Source organism: Nicotiana sylvestris, chromosome 10 (assembly GCF_000393655.2).
Source record: "Nicotiana sylvestris chromosome 10, ASM39365v2, whole genome shotgun sequence".
Lineage (NCBI taxonomy): Eukaryota > Viridiplantae > Streptophyta > Magnoliopsida > Solanales > Solanaceae > Nicotiana > Nicotiana sylvestris.
In genome coordinates, this window is record NC_091066.1 from 30,192,140 (window position 1) to 30,214,585 (window position 22,446).

Below are 22,446 nucleotides of genomic sequence, written 5' to 3' on the forward strand. Positions count from 1 at the left end.
AACAACGAAATAAAAGTAAATAGACACGAAAAAGTAGAACAGAAAGCAAAAATAAAATGAAGCACACAATTAGATACAATCTCAAGTAGCCACTTCGGTGTTGTCATAAGGGCATTAGGACAGAATTTAAGTGTAGCTGAAGCTTTGAACAGAGAAAAACACAATAAAGCTGAAAGAGGAATTTTATCAAACACTTACAGGACAAAGAGGGTAAAGATAAAAGCACAGAGGGAAAACCTAGAGAAGAAGAATAACAGAGAGGTTGAAATGCAGTGGAGATAGAATTGAAATATACAAAAATTCAAGCGGTGCTTTCTACCTGGCAGATTAGGGTGAACGTGTCAAGAGAACAGGAAATGACAAAGATGCCCTTATGATGAAGCAGGCATGTTGACCATCAGATACCTGCTTATCCTCTCTTATAGTATAGTAGTAGATAGTAGATATACACACACACTTTAATAAGCAAAACTCATCCATCAAATCATTCAGAGATGAACTATAATGATTTCTACGAGATGCAAAGCACATGCAATAAGAAAATCATAATGCTTATCGATCTGGTTATTGATTCTAGGAGTATAGATGATGACGAGTAATTAGAGCTACTCGTAATAGCTATGGACTGATCTTGCAACATACCCCGTGGCATTGACACAGGATTATTCACGCTTGGCTACATTACTATTCTACAGATGAATCAATGTGCACCGATCATTCGTGTATTTGAGAAGAATATGTCAGTTACAAGAAAAAGAAAACAATATCAAATAGCGATTGTTATCTTTAACTTTCTGCTGACAAAATTCAAACATATTATACATGCAATATAAATACGGTCCTGATTTTTGCTAGAAGATGAGTAGCTTCCATCAGCTGGCCAAAATTACTAGCTTTAAAAGGAAATGCAACATTTGCATGATTTGCCTTAGATGGTACCCAGTCTATTTTAGCTCCATTGCCTATTGCCTCCGTAACCCCTTCCAAGGTCTCGAAAACCCCCAAGACCTAATCATAAAAGAAAATCATTAAGATGAAAGCATAGATAGTAAAGCACAGAGATGTTCACCGTCACTATATGGTTCTTTTCATAGCCAATGACGTTATTAACAGCAAACACGTCAATTGAATCTTTTTCTCTTTTGTCGGTTTTTTTTTTGGGGGGGTGGGTGGGGGGGGGGCGGAATTGAGAATAAGTTTGATATGGAACTTTGGCCGATTCCAATATTGTATCCATCTCTTCCTTAGAAGAAGAGGCAGCAGAATTTTGTTAACAGTCCATGGGAATTTAGTCTTTGACACCTCAGCCAAATACTAGATATTAAAAAATTCTACCCAGCAGGAGATTCAAAATATCCAGTCTGTTGATGCGTTGCCATGACGAACCACAAAAAAGTCAAATTTATTTCCACACGTTGCCAATAGACTAACCTGGAGGGGGAGGAGCACCACGTCCCATTTTTGCCAGTTCAGGACTGACCTTCTGTCCAGCCTCCTCAAGAATGTTAATAAGGTCCTTGGCAAACCTAGCATTCGCAGCGGTAAAGTATGTGTATGCTGTCCCTGATGCACCAGCCCTTCCCGTTCTGCCAATGCGATGAACATAGTCCTCCAGCGATCCAGGAAAATCATAGTTGATTACAAATTTTACATCCTTCACATCTGTACCAATTCAAATGTTATAATGTCTGTAAAATGTTTCAAAGTAGTAGTTCCAACTTGGTTATGGTAAAAATTTATTGTTTTCTCCCCAAGACAATGTTAAAAGGCCTTCAGAGATTGGAGTGCACTCAACTCCCTAATTAAAGTGATATCCATATTTCTGACTCCAGAACAATTTATCATGCTAGCCATACCGTTCTAGCACAGAGAATCTTTTCGATATTAGCCTTTGCTCTTTGTAGCAAAGTATGCAAGGGTATACTAGCAAATAATATATATGGAGCATTCAGACAATACCAAGTGCCAACAGTAGTTATTTCTGTTCATATATTAGAACTGCAAAATTGTCTGTGTCATCCACAAGATGCTGCTACATAGAAAAAGCCTGAATATCTTCTTCGCATCAGATGGCCAAAAAAATTAGAGATTGGCGATCTATGAAAATATGATTGCACAATTACAGACAGTAGCAACGCCATAGACAGAGAGAAACACGAATAACAATGAGCACTAAATGGTTATATTTAGAGAGGCTAATAGAGTTTCCTTGTGCTAGGCATACCTAGACCACGAGCAGCAACATCTGTAGCTGTCATTATAGGAGACTTTCCAGCCTTGAACTCTGAAAGGACCCAATCTCTTTCTGCTTGACTCTTATCACCATGAATAGAAAGTGCAGGCCAACCATCCATCCGGAGCAGCCGAGTTACTTGGTCACACCCCTTTTTGGTATCCATGAATATTAAAATCCGACTACCATCCATAATATCTTCCAGCAACTTTACCAATCTGAATTTACAAAGCAAGTTTAGTTCAATGGGAGAATCTCATCAAATGTGAAGAATGTATGTTAAAAGGTTTTGAGGCATGCAACACTTGAAATAAAAAAGTAAAGGGTGTTAACCATACTTATTATACTTCTGGCTCTCCGAGACAATTTCCACATGCTGGCGAATAGCATGATTAGCTTTCAGGTCAGCTGAACCAATAACAACCTGAGCAATTTTTCAGAGAAAATAGTAAAAAGAGTGTAAAAAACACGTTCCAACTATTAATTCAAGAAAATAGTGCATTCACTTTTCATCTTGATGACAATAGAAAGAATTTTGGGCCACAACATAGCGATCAATATCCTCATTAAGTATAGGCTGAGGAACTGGATCAGAACCTCGAAAAGAAACTCACTTTGTATGAGTTGAAAAGGAACTGCCTTGCAAGCTGCTCAACTTCCTTGGGCCATGTGGCACTCCAATACAACGTTTGACGATCTGGACGTATCTGCAAAACCATTGAACCATAAGAAACAACATCCCAAGAATGAACAATGTCCAAGTGGGAGGAAAGAGGATAAATATTACACTTATTAACTTGACAGGAACAACATCTCTCTTCTCTGAATTTTTTGTATTGTCCAGATAAATAGAAAAAATACAAGAAGAAATTGGTTTCAGGATTTTTAGTCCTTCTGAATGTGAGAAATTATCAATCAAACTCCAGAACTAAAAGGTTGGAGGGAGTAACAAGAGCTAAAGGTAAAAGTTCTCTACTGTTTTCAATCAAGGAGTCAAAGTTGTCTCTTCTGAGAGAGAGTACCTTCTTTACACCGACAAAAGCTAGTTGTTTCATCAGATTTGAACAAGAAAATGATGGAATAAACACTAGAATGGTAGTAACATTTAACTGCAGAAGATCCCGGCCAAATCATAGAACCTTGCTGGTAATCACTTGTTCGCAAATCAAACTTTTTGGTTAACAAACCAGACACTAACCTTATAGAGGACACAGTTGCTTAAACAGCTTAAGAAATCAAATTCAAAGAGAACTTATAATTTGTGCTGGGAACAAAAATTTAATCCAGTAAGAGAAGCAAGAACAACTACCAATTTAGGGAAATACAACAACAACAACCCAGTATAATCCCACAAGTGGGGTCTGGGGAGGGTAGAGTGTACGCATACCTTACCCCCCCTGCCTTCTTTGAACGCGGAAAGGCTGTTTCCCAAATTTAGAGAAATAGAAGACTGAAAATACTAAGACAAGGGCCAACAGGTAATTATAGAAGCAAACCTGAGAAACAATTTTGCGGATTTGAGGTTCAAAACCCATGTCTAGCATGCGGTCAGCCTCATCCAGCACGAGATATGTCACCCTTCGCAAATTTGTATTATTAGATTCTAGCATATCAATCAACCTTCCAGGTGTGGCAATAACAATTTCAACACCTATCAAATAAAAGTATATTGATTAGCTCCATTATGACATGCAAATAATACAACAGAACTGAGAGAAGAAGAAGCTCTAGGATATACCCGATCCATCAACATCACGACACAGTAGTAAAGTCACGCTGAGCATATCACCACCTACCTTTCTGAAGATCACGAACTTGGGGCCCCTTTGGAACCCCACCATAAATGCATGTATTCTTAATCCGTGATGATGCACCAAATTTAGTGGCTTCTTGTTGAATCTGAACAGCTAGTTCGCGAGTTGGGGCTAACACTAAGACAATAGGACCATCTCCAGGAGCTTGAAAATAAGATTTGAACAAAAAAAAAGAAATAGAGAAAGAAGAGTTGCATCAAAAATCACGCTATGCAACAAGAAGAAAGTACTGCTCGACAAGTATGAAGATGTATGTACTCATGAGTGAATGAGCTGCTCTGCACTTATACCTAAAAATGGCTGGGCATTAACGTGCACAATTGCGGGCAACAGATAAGCAAGTGTCTTCCCAGACCCTGTTTCTGCTATTCCAATGAGATCACGGCCCTTCAAGGCCATAGGCCAACCTTGAGCTTGAATAGGTGTAGGTTCAGTGAAGCCAGCCTTTTCAATTTCTTGGATGACATAATCTGTAGTGGCACCAAGGAAACACAGAAAGGGGGGAAAAGAAGAACAAAAACAAAGTGCCATTTAACCAAAAGCTTGTGAAATGCATAATAGGAAATATCATGTGTACAAAACCCGTCAAATAGAACAGGAGACCTTTGAAAATTTGAAGATATTATGGAAACAATAATCAAATGGGAAAAAAAGTATCAATTGACGAGTTCTACGTTAGAAGTCAGTGAATACCCCTTTCACTAGATCTGCACAGCTCAATAACTTCGTAAATCAAACATATTGATGATTTAAAATGTTCATTTAGATAAATCTTCGCAACTTTTGCACGCATATTACTGAAACTTACATGCATGTCTTCCATTGTTAATTAAAACTATCCTTCCATCTCCTATAATATTGATTTAGTTCATATTCATGGGCAATTCCAAGTATCTATAGTTGAAGCCTGCACAAGTTATAAGAGACAACGATAGCCAGTACACTACTGCTACAATACTTCAGGTGTTCTGCATAACAGACCTTCGGACAAGGACCTCATCGGTTCCAAACAATACCAAGAAGATCCCACACTGAAATATTCAGGAAATTGTACCAAGTAGCACCAAAACTGAGCTCTTGGAAGAAATTAGAGTATACTCAGAATATACTCTAATTAGAGGATCCCACAACCTGTAATTAGGCCTATTACACTGGCTTAGTGCAAATATTTATTTAACATATTATTTACCCATTAAAAGAAATAGAGTATACCCACAATAATGTTTCTGTTTTTGGGGAGTGGAGGACAGTGATATTTGGACGCTGCTTTGTTTAGAATTTAAGGTTTAAGCATAACAATCAGTCTTATTTCACCAGCTTCAACAGATTACACGCCCTCCATTCCAGGTTGTCTTAATCTTTCAAGTGACATGAATGTGAATTTTTTCACACCATTTCTGTATTTTCTTCTTCTTTTTTGATTAAAATACAGAGTACAACACTTAAGTTTTTTGTTTTTTAACTGTTAAAGGTAATTTATTAATTTCAGCAATTACAAAGTGCTGTGGAAGTATTTAAAACAGTAGGCTACATTATGAGCTGAGTAGTGAGCTCAAAAAGTCAACCATGGCCTCAATGTCACACTTAATTTTCTGTTGGAGATTGGATAGTGGTATTATAAGGGCTATTTGCTTTAATATACCTGGAAATCCTACATCATGAAAGGACTTTACAGGCTTGGGCACCTCACGGCCCTCAACAGTGATCTCCCGTTGTCGTCTATACTCTTCCACCTCACTTTCAGTCATTGCCGCGATGAACGGTGATTCAACATAGAAATTCTTCTCGAATGGAGTCAATCCATCCAAATCAACCTTCCGTGGCGAATCCTTACCCTCGTAATCTTTCCTGTTTGATGACGATGATCTATAACTCGAGCCCCCACTGAAGCCCGAGTCACTGCAAAATAATCCAAAATTTAAAAGACTTATATTCAAAGCAGCTAAAACCCTGACCATAATTACAGTCATCAAGAACTGACGTATAAGAAAAAGTATAGATGAGTATGTCTAGTCTCTCCCAGGACCTAACCCCAACCAAGAGCAGCTAGGTGGAGAAGGATTCAGGAATGAGGAAGCAATTCTCAGAGATCCCTTTCCCTTTGGGAGGATACAAGAAGACAGGGGGAGTGTACAGTAAAAGCTACGGATTCAGTAACTCAAATGGTCAGTGGGATCAGTGGCATGGCAAACCCATAAATTTTAAATCTTGGACCCACCTTTGCAAGTAGAGTCATTTCCACGCAATATTTCTTTTTAAGTAGTGTTCGATCTATTAATCCACAATTAATTACAGTTTATTGGAATCACACCCTAACTATAATTACAGTCAATAAGAATATCATATATGAAAAGCCTATAAGAGTATTATTTATAGGTATAGCGGGAGATAATACAAAAGTAAATACAGTTTTATTAAAAACAGCTAAAACCACCATAATTACAGTCAATAAGAACTATCGCAGCATGTGAAATCATATATGAATTTGTACGTATAGCCGGAGATAATGCACAAGTAAATACAGCTTAGCCAGAGTAGCTTAACCCTAACCATAATTAAAGTCAATAAGAACTATGTATCGCATATGAGGTCATATATGAGCGTTTGTACGTATAGCCGGAGATAATAAACAGCTAAATACAGTTTATTCAGAGCAGCTAAAACCCTAACCATACTTACAGTCTATAAGAATTATCGCGTATGAAATGCGTATATGAATATGTTTATATGTATAGCCGGAGATTGCATAATTAGGGTTTTTACCTGCGACGGTCGCGGTAAGAGCCAGGGTCCGCCGGACGGCTATCATAGCGACTCATTTTCCGGCAACGTCGGAGGAGAATGTTTTAGGCTAGTGAATCAAAAAGGGAAGGTTCTAGAAGAAAAATGGTGGTTTTGTATGCCAAAGAAGAATAAGCAGTAGTAATGGGGATATGCAAAATGTGATTTCACCGCCGTTGTTGCTTCTGATTTTGGTCGGTTTTATTTCTGGTCCTTATTGACTGACCTACATTCAATTTGGTCCCTTTCGGTTTTTTATTTATCTCGGTTTCGTCCTCGATGTTTCATATTTGTCCTTAAAAAGGTCCCTTGAGTAGGGGTGGGCATATATCGGGTAAAACCGATAACCCGAACCGTTAATTCTTTATTGGGTTATCGGTATTGGGTTATTGGGTTAACGGTTCGGTAACGGGTTAAATTTTATTTTTTGTTGGGTTATCGGTTCGGGCTCGGTTTGCATTTTTGTTATTGGGTAAAAACCGATAACCCAATAAGAATGATGTAATTTACTAATTTACCCTTAAGTATATACTAGGGTTATTTATTTTCCTAATTCCCTCTTCACTCTTCAGTCTTCAGTCGTTTGTCTCTCAGTTCTCATTCTTGTTTCCGTCGCAGCCCCCAAGAGTCAAGATGCAAGACTCACCACCAGTTCTCCGCCAGACATCAGTAGATACTGCACAGAAGTGGGAGCGTGCTTTTGTTAAGAAACAATAAAAGTTGGCAGTTTACACGTTCTGGCAGTTTGATTTCTTTGTTTTATATATTGCAAATTTTTTTAGTTGTTTTATCTTATCGGGTAAACCGATAACCGAACCGATAACGATATATAACCGATTAACCGATAACCGATAACCAATATCTTATCGGTTTGGTTATCGGGTTATGATATTTGTAAACCGATAACCGATAGACAAAACCGATAATGTTCAAAACCGAACCGAACCGACCGATGCCCACCCCTACCCTTGAGTAAGCTGTCAAAATGGGTCCCCCATTTCAAAAGGGCCTTAAAACAGTCACCCTAACTCAGTCTTAACCAGCCCTTCATCTTTTTCGAACTTTTTCTTTTTTTGAACGGAAAAGGGCCAGAACTGACCCTGAACTATAGTTTTAGAGTTAAAAATATCCTCCGTCCACCTTTTGGACCTTTGGTATCCCTAACGTTATTTTCTTGGCCTATACATGCCACTCCAACTAACGGTTCCTCATTTAAAAAAAGAAAGGTTAAATACTAATTACGTGGCAAATTCTCATTGGCTTATTTTAAAACAAAAGACTCATGTCCATACTCAATCTGTTGAACCCGAACCGGCCCAAAATAACCCACCCGCTCCGACCCATTAACAAATAACCTAAATAAAATACGGATTTCACCCAGTTTGTTAGCCATCGTTCTTCTCTCCTCTTTGCAGACCAAAATTCCCCATCTCCCACCTCTCAAATTGAATTCTCAAATTCAACAAAATCAAGTCGGAGTCCTCTATAATGTCGGAATCTTCTACTTCTTCTCGTGAATCAGGTCAGTCCCGCACTTGTTTTTGCGGATTGACTGCTAACCAGTTTACTGCTACGACACCTATAAATGGTAGTCGTAGATTCTTCAAATGTCCTCGTCCTGAAGACATTGCTTGTCGTTATTGGGAATGGCGCGATGAAGAACTTCCGGCCCATGTGTCAATGTTTATCCACACTCAAAAGATTTCATTGAATGTCATTCGTAAAGAAAGGAACAATTTGAAGAAGACCCTAGATGAATTCTTAGGGTGTCTTGCTTGGAGAAGAAAGTGTCTTGCTTGGAGAAGAAAGTGTCGAACTTGGATTCAAATTTGAAACGATGGAAAAAATTTATGTTGTTGTCATGGGCGTTTTTTGTCTGTGTTGTAGCCGTGAAGACCATGTGTTGAAGTTGTAGTTGCATTTTTCTTTTGTTGTATATGTTAATGGCTTGGTTGCAATGAATAAGTGTTGAAGTTGAAGTTGCAATGTACCCAACTGGGCTTAATTTTTTGTTTGTCAACGAACAAATATGCAGTTTTTGAAGTAATTCTTGTTGTGTTCAACCAAGCAAATTCGACTATTGTCCATTATAATCTCTCTTTCTTTTTCTTTTTCTTTTTTTTGGATCATCTGTTATTGGTTTGTGATACACTAAGATATCAAGTCCTCATGGATAAGTATAATTTGCAAGTTTAATTTGCTATAGGTTTGTGACTATATGCAGAAGAGCTTCAGCAGATGTGTGTATTTGTTAGGAATTTTATAAAAGAAACATTTGAAACATTTGTTAGAGCTTCAGCAAGCTAAATGTTTCAAGTGCACAGGAAGTGATCTCAAGCATATTCCAAAACAGAGACTTCAAGTGCAGAAGCCTTTGTGCAGTAGGGCCTCTACTTAGAGGCAGAGCTGCTTCAAGTGGTTGCTACTTAGAGGCAGTTTTGGCCCTCTTAGCCTTTAGCTTGCCAACTCTTGCTTCCTTTTCGGTTATCAATTGGTTAGAAGTCACAGCTGTTTTGCCTTTCCAAGTCACCTTTTTGGGTGAATAGGGCAGATTAGTAGGCAAATTTATACCAGTTCCATCTCCCTTGAAACTAATCTTCCTGGTACTGGTAGGTTTTTTGTGCAACTTTCTTTGTTGAAGCATAGTCCAAGCTTCAGATATCACCACTGGCCTCAAATCCGGATCTTCATCATCATCTCCATCTCCAGTAGCATCATCAATATTATCTTCATCTACTGTCATGTTAGAAGGTGTAGCAGCTTGTTTACTTGTCTTCTTAGTTGCAGCATGTTTGTGCTGAATAGGTTTATTTGCTTTACTGGTCTGTTGAGCAGATTTCTTTGCTTGACTGGTTTGTTGAGCAGATTTCTTTGCTTGACTGGGTAGTTGAACTGGTGGTTCACAAGCTGGTGGTTCACTCAAAGAAACATTGTATCCAGGAGTAGTCATAAAGGCAAAATATGAATTCTGACTGTCTTGAGGTGCTGTCAAGGGCACATCTTCCATTGTTTGAGAACATTCTCCTTGGACCTACAAGACATAAAACATGTGTTTACTATGGAACTAAAATTGTGGAACGACAAACTCATTTCAGTAAGGTTTAAAAGATTACCAATGGACAAGTTCTGATATTGTGACCAGGTTCACTGCAGTACCCACATGAAATAAGAAGTCTTTTCCTTGAAGCAGACCATAACCCCTCTCTCTTCCTAGCCTCATCATTCTCACTTGTTCTCTTGACCTTTGGTTTACCAATCATTTTATGCACATCTGGTGGATCCATAGCAGGTTTCTTTGGAATACCACCAATGCACCTCACTCAAAGGATCAAGCTTTTTATGGAGTAAAGCTTTAATGGCATGAGGGCATGGTATTCCAGTTAAGTCCCATGCCCTGCATGTACATCTCTTCAATTCTAGGTTCACTACATGCTTGTCTGGACCTTCAATCACTTCATATCCAAAGTCTCCATTAAAGTCAACTTCACATTCTGCAGCAATAGCTCTATAATCACTATATAGCTCCATGGCATATGGGTTAATTTCTCCTTTCCAGTTTCTACACTCTTCTTCACGATTTTTTAACAAGTTCATCACCTTCCAATTAAGAAGTTCAAAAGAAAAAAATAGTTAAGAAGTATTGAAGGGGAAAAATAATTAAGCAAATGAAAGAAACAGTTAAGAAGGGGGAAATAGTTAACAGATGAAAGCAAACAGTTAAACATCAAATTTGTACCTTAACTCTAATCTCTTCCAGCATCTTGATTATAGGTTTTTGTCTTGCTTCTAAAATCCATTTGTTGAAAGATTATGTAAAGTTATTGTCTACCATGTTATTCTTGCAAATGGTATCAAAGTATGCTCTACACCAATTTTGGGGTGTATATCCTACTAAGGTCTTAGCAGCTTCTTCAGTCACATCACCCATGGACTTCAAATGATCTGTAAATTCCTCTTCATATGTGCTCCAAGCACACCACCACAACAACTTCTTTAACTCTAAACCCCTCCACTTCTTGCTCCAATTAGCTTCTATGTGCCTAACACACCATCTATGATTTGCATTAGGAAGCACAGTAGAAACAACATCAATCAGACCCTACAAAAATGAAAGCAAGCAGTTAAACATATAGTCAAACTAGTACAAAGAAACATTTACCTTTTGCATATCGGACATAAATGTCACTCCTTCACCCTCTTGCAAATCCAAGGAACTTCTTAGCAACTCTAGAAACCACTTCCAAGTCCTACCAGTTTCTTTATCAACCACTGCCCAAGCTAGGGGATAAAAGTGTTTCACTGAATCTTGTGCCATAGCAACAAGTAATATTCCCTTACACTTTCCTTTTAGAAAAGTGCCATCCAGACCTATTAAAGGTCTCAATCCTCCTTTTCAACCATTTTTCAAAGCATGGAAGCAAATATATATTCTTAGAAATTTCCTTTTTCCTTGTTCCAAAGCATCTTTGGATATGTTTATCACCACATCAGATCCAGGATTGCTATCCCTCAACTCTTAAGCATAAGCCTCTAATCTGTTATAATCATCAATGTAGCTACCCTCTAATTTCTCTAATACAAGTCTTTTAACCCTCTTCATTGTGGAATAACTAACATTAAGTTTGAATTGTTCCTCCAGATCCACTCTCATGTCTTTCACTTTGTATTTTGGATTATTTTGAACCTTGCTCTTGAAATAGTGTGCTAAAGTATTGGCAGTAGCTCTTCTATTTTTATGAGTTGGGTCACAGTTATGTTCCAAGTTTAAGGTCTTGATTTTAAATCCCTGATCTTTTTTATCCAAAGATATATGGCACACAAAAGGACATCCTATGTCACATTTATATCTCACCCTAGTAGTGTCACTCTTCTTTACTTTAAGACCCTTGCTGCTAGCAACTGCATAAAATCCCACAACTCTTTTAGCGTCAACCAAGCTTTTAAAACTCATTCCTTTTTCTAGTTCTTTGTATTTTTCTAGTTTTTCAGTGACTTCTTTAGTCATTTCCTTCTTGAAAAGTTCCAACTGCTCACTATCATTGTCACTAGAATCAGTTTCACTAGCACCCTCTTCAACAGAGGAGTCACAATCAGTACCAACCTCTAATGTGTCAATATTTTGTTCATTATACTGAATAATGTTAGGAGCTATTACTTGTTCTTCACCTTCATGTACAACAAATACCTGAACCACATTGAACTTGGCAGATAGTATAGATATTAATTTTCTAATGCCCTCATCACCCTCAAACACATAGTATCTACCTAAAGACCCTGTGACTAAAATCTGTTTCACCTCTCTTAACTTAAGGACTTCAGTGTATTCAGCACAAATATCAATATAAGACAGCATATCCATATCATATCCTTGCAACACATGATTCAGGTTTTTAATGTAAATCACATGAGGCTTCAAGACCCATCTGCCCCCATAATTAAAGATCAAGTCTATCTTCTCAAGCATTCTACAAAAAAAGTCATATACAAGCCATACAATAATAAGATAAAGGGACCCATCAGACATATAAAAACAGAAAAATAAAAGGAAAACTAACATTCTTTATTGACCCTAAAAAACAAACCCCATACGAATAAATACAGAAGAAATCAATTCCCCAAACCCTACCAGAAACATAAAATATGTATAGGCCACATGCAACCAACAAATTGCTAAATAACATAAAATATTCAAATTGGGACCACAGAAGAATAAAGAAATCAGAGACCATTCCCTTAAACCATAAATTTCGGACAGCAAAAAACCAATCGGGACCACATGTAATGTGAAATTGACTAAACAAAGGCATCAGAGCATCGAAAAAACAAGTGAATATTCCTAAAACTTCAGAAGCAACAAAAGTTGACAGATTCAACAAAACCCTAAACATATTTTATTCACAAAAGCAGTAAAATCTTACTTGAATGAGAGAAAATCTTGTATTTTAACTTCAGTGCTTCAACTTTAACGAATATTTTATGCTTCAACCTCTATAAAGTGCAGACATTTTCTGGATTGTTAAATCATCTAAACATGAGAGAGGGTTAAGTAGAATAAACATTAGTGAAGAAGAGGGCTGAAATCCGTATTTTATTTGTTAATGGGTCGGAGCGGGTGGGTTATTTTGGGCCAGTTCGGGTTCAACAGATTGGGTATGGACATGGGTCTTTTGTTTTAAAATAAGCCAATGAGAATTTTCCACGTAATTAGTATTTAACCTTTCTTTTTTTAAATGAGGAACCGTTATTGGAGTGGCATGTATAGGCCAAGAAAATAACGTTAGGGATACCAAAGGCCCAAAAGGAGGACAGAGGGTATTTTTAACCCTTCTGGCCCTTTTCCGTTTTTTGAAAGAACTATTTTTCAATCTTAATTTGAATATAAAATTCCTATATATGATGATGTGTAAGTAAGCAAAAACTACAAAAGCATAAATTTTTATAAGATAATACGTCAAAATTACATAAAAACTTCATAGTATTTAAGAAAGTCGACTTTATTTGCAAACAGAAGGATTTAGCTGTTAATAAAACTTTAAAGATGATAGTCGAATTCTAAAAAATTACCAATCAATAATCAAAATAACGAGAAAATACTTCACAAAAAGAAACCTTAACCCAAACCATGGATAAATACAAATCAAATTACCTACCCAATAGTCACATATATAAAATAATACTAACGGAAATAAATAAACTGAAGCATTCCCAATAAACCAAGGTGAACTAAATTCTTTTACTTTGCTGAAATAAATTTCGTTCTGTCAGCAAAGTGCTGAGATTGTACAAAATACAATTACTAATTCTAACTATGAGATAAAAAATATAAAATTCAAGCATATTTGTTGAAACCCAACAACTCAACTCAAAAGACTGATTTGATTATCTGCGAGTCAATTTGACTCTTTCTTATTTTTTAATTTTAAAATTCAAATTTAAAAAAAAAAAAAATTGGTCCACGGGCCGGCTCAAACCTAACCTCGTTAGAACCTCAAGGGTTAATGGGCTAGCTTGGGTCAGACCTGTAAGACTCATTTTAAATGGGCTAGAAAATCTTAGCCCAATCATACTTTAGTAGAGGCTTGGTTAGGCTGCTCTTATAAGCCAAGCTCATTTTGGCGGCTTTGCCTTGACCAAGTTAGCAATGAGATATGAATATCGAATTAAGCTCACAAAAATATAACCTGCTTAAGCTTCTCAAATTTGAGCGGGTTGAACTGAATATCTATTAGTTGACATGTCATTTTATTGCTATGTTAGGGCCAATTTGCAACACATATATAACTCATATCGATGTATTACAAACTTGGCAACACATATATAACCCATATCGATGTATTATAAACTTTTCAGAACAGTATTTTGAAGTTTAATAGCTTGATATAATCATATTAAATAAATGAAAATATTAGACAAATTATAAAAGACGGGACAAGATAAGTAGAATATCACTTTTAGAGAGATGATCCTCCAAATTTTAATCAACGAGCCAACGAGATGAATAATCGATCTATTATTTAATTCAAGTCGTGTATACATACTCTGAAAAATTTAAAGAGATGTATATATCTAATCCATTATGATTATTTGTAAAAATAAGTACTTAGAAGATACCAAAAATCACGGCGATTCCTATACAGAAGAAAAAGTGTTTATCAATGTGAGTCTAAAAACATTACTACTCCCTCTGGTCCATAATAAGTGACTAATTTATCTTGGGCACATCCATTAAGAAAATACTAAAATTTAGATAAAAATAGTTAGTGTGACTAAACTACTCTTAATTAAATGTTGCAGCATAATTTAATGTGAATAAAAGACTTTTTAGGGATACGTACATAAGGATAATTTTGAAAAAACAAATTAAATTTTTTCTTGATTATATAAATAGATATTTATTTTGGACCAAAATAAAAAGGTAAATTGGTCAGTTACTGTGAATCGGAAGGAGTAGTATTTATAGAGCTTTTTAAGCTCAAATATCTACAAGTTGCCAGTAGGCCCAATTTATTGAATAACTCAGCAGAGCAGGTCAATGCAAAGATTATGACTATTGACAACTCTAATATGCAACTTGATCATTCAACATGACCCACACTTTCTATGTTGAGAGGTAAGCATTAATAATGGAGGATCCCTTTTAGCTCGCGGTAAAAATTATTTTTATTTGGTAGCCGAAAAAATATATAAAATTTGTACAAAAAATATACAAAGAATATTTTTTTTTAGTTATTATTTTGAGAGTGACTATACAATGTCATTTTCTCTTAATAATAGTCATGGCCCACGAAATAAAGAACAAAAAATGTGGGAGAATTGCACATATGATATACTTATATATGTTAACTTTTGTCTTTAGAACTAACCAGGTAGAAAAAGTTGTGGAGAGAGAAAGACCAACCTCTCTCTAACTAGACAGTAATCACCCAGCCAACCAGGTATGGCCACATCTCCACTTCCAACTAGTGATCCCCATCGGAAAACCACTGGACCCCCCTCCCCCCGATATACCAACTTTAGATTCAAACTCTGCTATGGAGGAAGACAAAGCAGATAGAAGCTCCTTCAAGGAAGCCCTTCTCGATAAAAACTGGCATTCTCCACAAGTTATGATCCAGTTCAATCTGGTTTACACACATATGCCTTTTAATTAAACCCCGGAAACATACCAATCCCATTGTCATTGAGGACAAAATCAGGCTCTACAAACAGTGGAAATTCTCCTTGATTATCAAATTATTTAGGGGAAAAATCTCATATCACTTACTCAAGGTCAAACTCTCCAATCTATGGAAACCAAATGAATCTCTCACCTTAATCGATCTAGGATGGAATTTCTTCATCGCCAAATTTAATAAAGAGGAGAGTATGAGCAAAGTCCTAAGTGAGGGGCCATGGTTTGTAGTTGGGCACTTCCTATCAATCCGCAGATGAGAACCGAACTTTGTTCCAGCATAATTAAACTAGCCATAACAGTAGTTTGGATAAGACTTTCACAGTTGCCAACGGAATTCTACGACAAGGCAATTTTAGAACAAGCAAGCAACAGAGTGGGAAAGCTTTTGAAAAATGATACATGCACCTCATCTACCCTACGAGGAAGGTACGCCAGAATATATGTCCAAGTTCCTCTGGACATTCTGGTAACAACGAACATCACTATGGGCACCCACAACCAATTACTTGTTTACGAAGGGGAAGAGATACTTCGTGCGAGATGTGGGAAAATTGGCCATACCCTAAGAATCTGCGAGTTTCTATCACCCATCACCCAAGAAAAGCGTATTAGCGGCACCAACAGTGAAGGTACCACAAGGGAACAAATCTCCCAATAGTGAATTGTCATTTTTTCAAAATACAGATGCCATATAAACAAGGCCACTCAAGTTAACACCCATGTAAAGAGGTTCAATGCCTCCTTAGATACATTCCTTGACCCCAAACAAAATTCGACCATGGATTCCGGCAAACAAAACCCAAAACAAAAGGGGACTATAGATGTTATGGGGCACAATGGACAGCCATTCAACCCACACAAAAGTGGGATACAAGGGAAAAAAATGGGCCGGGGCCACTATGGTCCATCTTCGACCAGCTCCACGGGCAAAGCACATGCTAGCCCAAACCAAAGTTTCTTTGGGTTAAAAAAGGCAATTGGACGCCTTCGACCCATTGACAAAAGATCTTTTTTTGGGAAATATGGCTACTTGTTAGGGACAAGGGAAAAAGGTGAAGCCTACCCAAAATTTGGAAAATCCCCCTCCCTAAATCAAGTAATATCCCAACATCTGATACCTCTCTAAATTTGGGTAATTATACCCTGAAAAATACAACCCCAAATAAATATGCTACAGTGGGCCACCCATCTAACCCAGTAGCCCAACCACGCTCTATCCCAAACCCACACCCTAACAATACCCATACCCATTCCGAATACACCTCTCTCAATAGAGAAAATCAACTGCCTGGGGAAAATCGAACTCACTATCTCAGTTGTGGAGTGACACTGAATGTTAATCCCTCAAGATTGAGCAAAGATCTCAATCGTCCCAGCAAGAATTCCAACAACCTCCAAACGGATTATATCTAGGCAACTGAAGAGATACCTCAAATTCCAAGCTTAACCAGCAATCTCCCCCAAAACCCACCTCTCTACGGCGAATCCAAACAATCCCAACCCTCTACCAAGCAACAACCGTATCACAATGTCCACCCTCCCACTATCTCCGGATTTGATGTCGGAATGTTGGTTGGAGATGGATCTACAAGGCCACTCCTAGACCTTGCAAATGATGGTGGGCTAGTCCCAATCTCCATCACCATCCATGAGTCACGCTATCTGGCACGACTGGTGACCCACCTCCTCGACTAGGGCTTGTCCAACTTCGGCCATCAATTATGGATATCCACTTTCCTCTGAGCCCAATACATGGGCACATAACAACCCATATCTATGGAGGAGCTCGACACTCTGATGGGGCAACTCTGCCAAATGATGCCCCTTTTTTCCACTAATGGACCTGAACACTCCTCTCATATCATCGGCCTTCATCATGTGGCCATAGGTGAACCGACCTACCCCCCTACCACCAAATCAGTCCACAACCATGGACCAACTAATTAAGAAGAAGAAACAAACCCTAGTATACCTCAAAGAGTCCAACACAAACCTAGAAAACATATTGGGAAAGCTAGGAGTCCCAAAAACAACATTCCTCCCCATGCAAGAAGCCTACGTGATCGAGTTCAAAGAGTTGTTCGAAGAAATACTTATTGCACTCTACCCCAAAAAGTTAGTAAGTTGCAAACTAAATCTCCAAGTTCCCTCATCTCCAAGCTTAGGGAACTCGGCAATTGCAATAAGCCCTGTGTTGGGAAGAGTGAAAGCGACCCCTGTGGGAAAGGGGAAAGGCCTCAAAAGAAAAGCCCCATCTCAAAACCCTTTACTGATGAACTTTATAATATGGAATGCGAGAGGAGCCAACAATGCTGAATTCGCAGACACTGTGCCTCCATTGTGAAGCTGCACAACTCGGTTGTTCTTGTTCTCCTTGAGACAAGAATGGCTACCATACGCACTTGACTGCTGAGCTACAGTTCACAGATCAATTCCAATCCCCTTCCATTGGGCAATCTGGAGGAATAGTATTCATGTGGAAGGATGACCTAGTGAAGCTCAAAGAGATCTGTACCACACCCCAAGGTGTGCATGTCATGGTGAAGGTAAACCCTAATGACTCTAACTGGTTTTTCTCAGTTATTTATGCTAGTAGCCACTTAAATGATAGAATTAGTTTATGGTAGTCCCTTAAGGACATGACCTCTATTTATAAAGGTAGTTGGCTTGTAGGAGGTGGCTTCAATGAAGTCCTAAAAGCTAGGTATAAATTTGGGGGCAACAACATTAATAGTAGAAGCAATCATTATTAGAGTTGTTTGAATCAATGTAGACTTGTTGACCTAGGCTTCAAAGGCCCAAAGTATACTTGGTCTAATAAAAGATATAGTAACATGCAAGACCTTATCCTAGAAAGGCAGGATAGGTGCTTTGCCATTGATGACTGGATTGAGTCATACCCAGACTCCTCTATTATCCACCTCCCCAAGACCCACTCTGACCACTATCCTCTACTCATAAGCATAACTAGTCATCAGCACAGTGATCATAGTAGTCCCTTCAGTCTATAGTCTATATGGTGTGGCCACCCTGACTTCCCTACCATCGTTCAAAATAGCTTCAACCCTACTGATGATCTATTGGGGGACACCATCATTTTTAAGGCCAATATGACCAAATGGAATAAGGTAGTGTTTGGCAACATCTTCCACAAGTAAAAGTACATTCTAGCTAGACTGAATGACATCAAAAATCTAATACCTACCCTTTCAGCACCTTCCTTTAAAACTTAGAAGCAAATTTCCAAGCTGAATTCTTAGCCATCCTCCAAAACGAAGAGGAATTTTAGAAGCTGAAATCTAGAGTCAGCTGGTTATGTGAAGGAGATGCTAACACTAAGTTCTTTCACACAACCACCCTCAACAAAAGAAGGAAAAATAAGATGCTTAGTTTAACAGATGAGGTAGGTAACCAGATCACAGAACCTAAACTCATAAAAGAGACTGCCAAGGCCTATTGTAAGAACCTTTTTACCACATCCCATACCTCATGCACCTACAAGAGATGTTACAGTAAGGACAATACATTAGTCCTTAATGATAACATGAGGGTGTCCCTTGACCAAAATCTTAGGTACTCTGAAATCAAGAAAGGCATGAACTATTTAAAGCCTCTTAAGGCACCTGGACCTGATGGGTTGCACCCTTTCTTCTACAAAAAATACTGTTCCATTCTATCTACCCATGTCAACCATTTTTTCCAGATGGTGTCCAACACCTCAACCATGCCCCCCCTAAAGTTAATAAGACCCTCATGTGTTTGATTCTTAAATTCTAGAATGCTACTTTGCTAAAGAGCTTTAGACTGTGCAACACTATGTACAAACTTGTCACTAAGATAATGGTAAATAGTATCAAACTGTAACGACCCGACCGGTCGTTTTGAGCTTTTGCACTTTTCTCGCCAGTTCTCGGGCATGACTTGCCCCGTGTGGTGTATTATGACTTATGTAAATCATTGGTGTTGGGTTTTAGGTTAATCAGAATTTAATTTGGAAGAACAGTCTCAGTTGAAAGCTTAAAATTTGAAAGGTTTGACCAATATTTGACTTGTTTGTATATGATCTCGGATTGGAATTTTTATGATTTGGTTAGCTCCGTATGGTAATTTTGGATTTAGGATCGTGCCCGATTTTTTTTTGGAAGTTTGTAGTTTAATTAGGCTTGAAATGGCGAAAATAAGCAGTCAAAGTTTGGAAATTTGACCGAGGGGTTGACTTTTTGATATCAAGATCAAAATGCGACTCAAGAAGTTGGAATAGCTCCATTATGTCATTTATGACTTGTGTGCAAAATTTGGGGTCAATCGGACCTGATTTGATAGGTTTCGGCGTTGTTTGTGGAATTTAAAATTTCTAAGTTCTTAAGCTTGAATCCGAAGTTGATTTGGTGTTTTGATGTTGTTTTGAGTGATTCGAAAGCTTGACAAGGTGTTAATGATGTTATGGGAGGTGTTGGTATGTTTAGGTTGAGGTTTGAGGGCCTCAGGTATGTGTCGGGTGAGTTTTGAGCGAGTCCGGACATTCCTGAACTTAGAAAATGGATGGGGGCAGAAGTTTTAGTGCTGAGCGCGGTAGTTTAGTGCTGGGCGTGGAAAATGGTTCGCGGTTCGCGGTCATGAAGATCCGCGATCGTCGGTCTAACTTCGGAAGCTCATATCTTTTGATCTACAAGAAATTTTTAGATGATTCAAAAACGAAAGTTGTATCCCTTCGTGTCTAGTTTCCAAAACGATAAAGGTATTGCAATTTGGATATCTGTAGAAAAAGTTATGGCCAAAATACTAAGCCTGTCACTGCAAAGGAAAGTTGTGCGACCGCGGTCGTTTTTGTGCGGACCGCACTGGTTTGTGCAGACCGCAGTCGGTTTTGTGCGGCTCTCGGAGGGTGAAATCTGAGGGGTACTATATAAATACAAGGTTTTGGGTTTTATTTGATATTTTGACATAGAGAACTCGGATTTTGACGATTTTTCGAAGGTTTTTCAAGAAATTCATCGGGGTAAGTGAGTTTAACTCAAATTTGGCTAGAATACATGAATCTATCACTGAATTCATCATTTAATTCGTGATTTGGGATGGAATTTGGGAAGAAAATTGTGAAACCTTTCAAAAATGTAAAATGATGATTTGAAGGGCCAAACGGTATCAGAATTGGATACTTTTGGTATGGTTAGACTCGTGAGAGTATGAGGATTCTGAAAATGTAAATTTTACTCTATTATGAGACATGGGCCCAGGGCTCGGGTTTTGCTAATTTTGGGATTTTTGATATTTTTTGAATGTTTTCGCTTGGGCTTTGTTCCCTTGGCATATTGTGACGTATTCGTTCTGATTTTGGATAGATTCGACGCGCGTGGAGGCCAATTCGAGGGGCAAAGGCATCGTGAGCTAGAGAATTAGTCGGTTCGAGGTGAGTAATGGTTGTAAATGATGTCTTGAGGGTTTGAAACCCTGAATTGCACATCGTAGTGCTATATTGAGGCAAGATACGCGCTGGATGATGAGCGTGGGGTATTTTACTACTGGGGATTGTGACTTGGTCCGTCCTGATTGGTGATTTTACCGCGTATTTGACTGAAATTCATTTGTTATCATCATGATTTGGGTTGATTGCCATATTTGGGCTTCGTGCCAACTATTTAAACCCTTCGAGTATTTTTATCACTGTTTCCCTCACTGCTTGACTTATTATTTGAACTCAGTCCTGTTGATATCTACTGTTTTACAAACTCAGCCACTTTTACTCAGATTTGAAACTTAAATGATATTTATACATCATGTTTTGGGCTGAGAACTACTATTTTACTAATGACCAAGGGGCTTGTGATGATTTTTGGGCTGAGTGAGGCCGAGGGACATATGTGATGATATGCTGAGTGATATGAGGCCGAGAGCTTGAGATACTTTATATGCCACGAGGTGGCTTGAGTGATGTGAGGCCGAGTGCCGAGTGATGTAAGGCTGAGTGCCGAGTAATGATGCCACGAGGTGGCTTGATATAGCGTTTGGGCCATAAGGGCCCCCTCCGGAGTCTTCACACCCATAGTGAGCGCGGGTAACCATTATGATCTGAGAGTGAGCTCGAGGGGCTGATACTGTTCTAAGTGATTGATACTGAGCCTGAGGGGCTGATACTGTACTGAGAGTGAGCCCGAGAGGCTGATACTGTTCTAAGCGACTGATACTGTGCCCGAGGGGCGGATTTCTACTTGTTATTTACCTGTTAAATTACCTGTTTTACTTGTTTAAAAAAGGGATATCATTTGATTTCATCACTGATTACTGCTTTAAGTGATTTTACTGCTTGATATGGAATTGTTTTGTGCCTTTACGTGTTTTCATACTTTCAGCCATTATTTATAATTATTACTCACTGAGTTGGAGTACTCACATTACTCCCTGCACCATGTGTGCAGATTCAGGCATCGCAGAGTCCGCTCCTGAGTGCTGATTCTCCCAGTCCAGGCAGTGATTCAGAGACTACGAGGTAGCTGTTGGCGTTCACAGCCCCGTGCCTCCCTTATCTTATCATTTTCATGTTTTTAGAACTATTGTATCGGATTTAGTGTTCAGTAGACTTGTATCCGGATTTCTTAGTTGCTTATGACTTGTGACACCCCGGTTTGGGCTGTGTCGAGATGGTTTCTACTGTTGTTATCGTTAATTCCATAAATTATGGTTATTATATCACGTTTTAGAACTACTTATGGTATTTAACTGTTTAAAAGAGGTGGTCTATTTTGGTCTGGCTGGCCTTATCTTCACGAGAGGTTCCATCACGATCGGATTCGGGGAATTGGGTCGTGATAAGTTGGTATCAGAGCCTAGGTTACATAGGTCTCACGAGTCATGAGCAGGTTTAGTAGAGTCTCGCGGATCGGTACGGAGACGTCTGGATTTATCCTCGAGAGGCTGCCGAACCTTTAGGAAAAACTTCACACTTT

At 38.4% G+C, this 22,446-nt stretch overlaps 1 protein-coding gene across 1 annotated transcript; it reads right to left on the reverse strand.

Annotated features, from left to right (window-relative positions):
* Positions 1 to 696: 696 nt before the first annotated feature.
* Positions 697 to 7,000, reverse strand: LOC104247727 (DEAD-box ATP-dependent RNA helicase 20). Its single transcript, XM_009803812.2, has 10 exons — positions 6,811 to 7,000; positions 5,690 to 5,946; positions 4,338 to 4,517; positions 4,030 to 4,191; positions 3,730 to 3,884; positions 2,848 to 2,940; positions 2,572 to 2,657; positions 2,225 to 2,451; positions 1,432 to 1,662; positions 697 to 1,008 (listed from the first exon to the last, which is right to left on the reverse strand). Exons 1-10 carry the CDS (start codon positions 6,864 to 6,866, stop codon positions 950 to 952), a joined length of 1,506 nt encoding a protein of 501 aa, XP_009802114.1. The 5' UTR covers positions 6,867 to 7,000; the 3' UTR covers positions 697 to 949.
* Between the last annotated feature and the right edge of the window lie 15,446 nt (positions 7,001 to 22,446).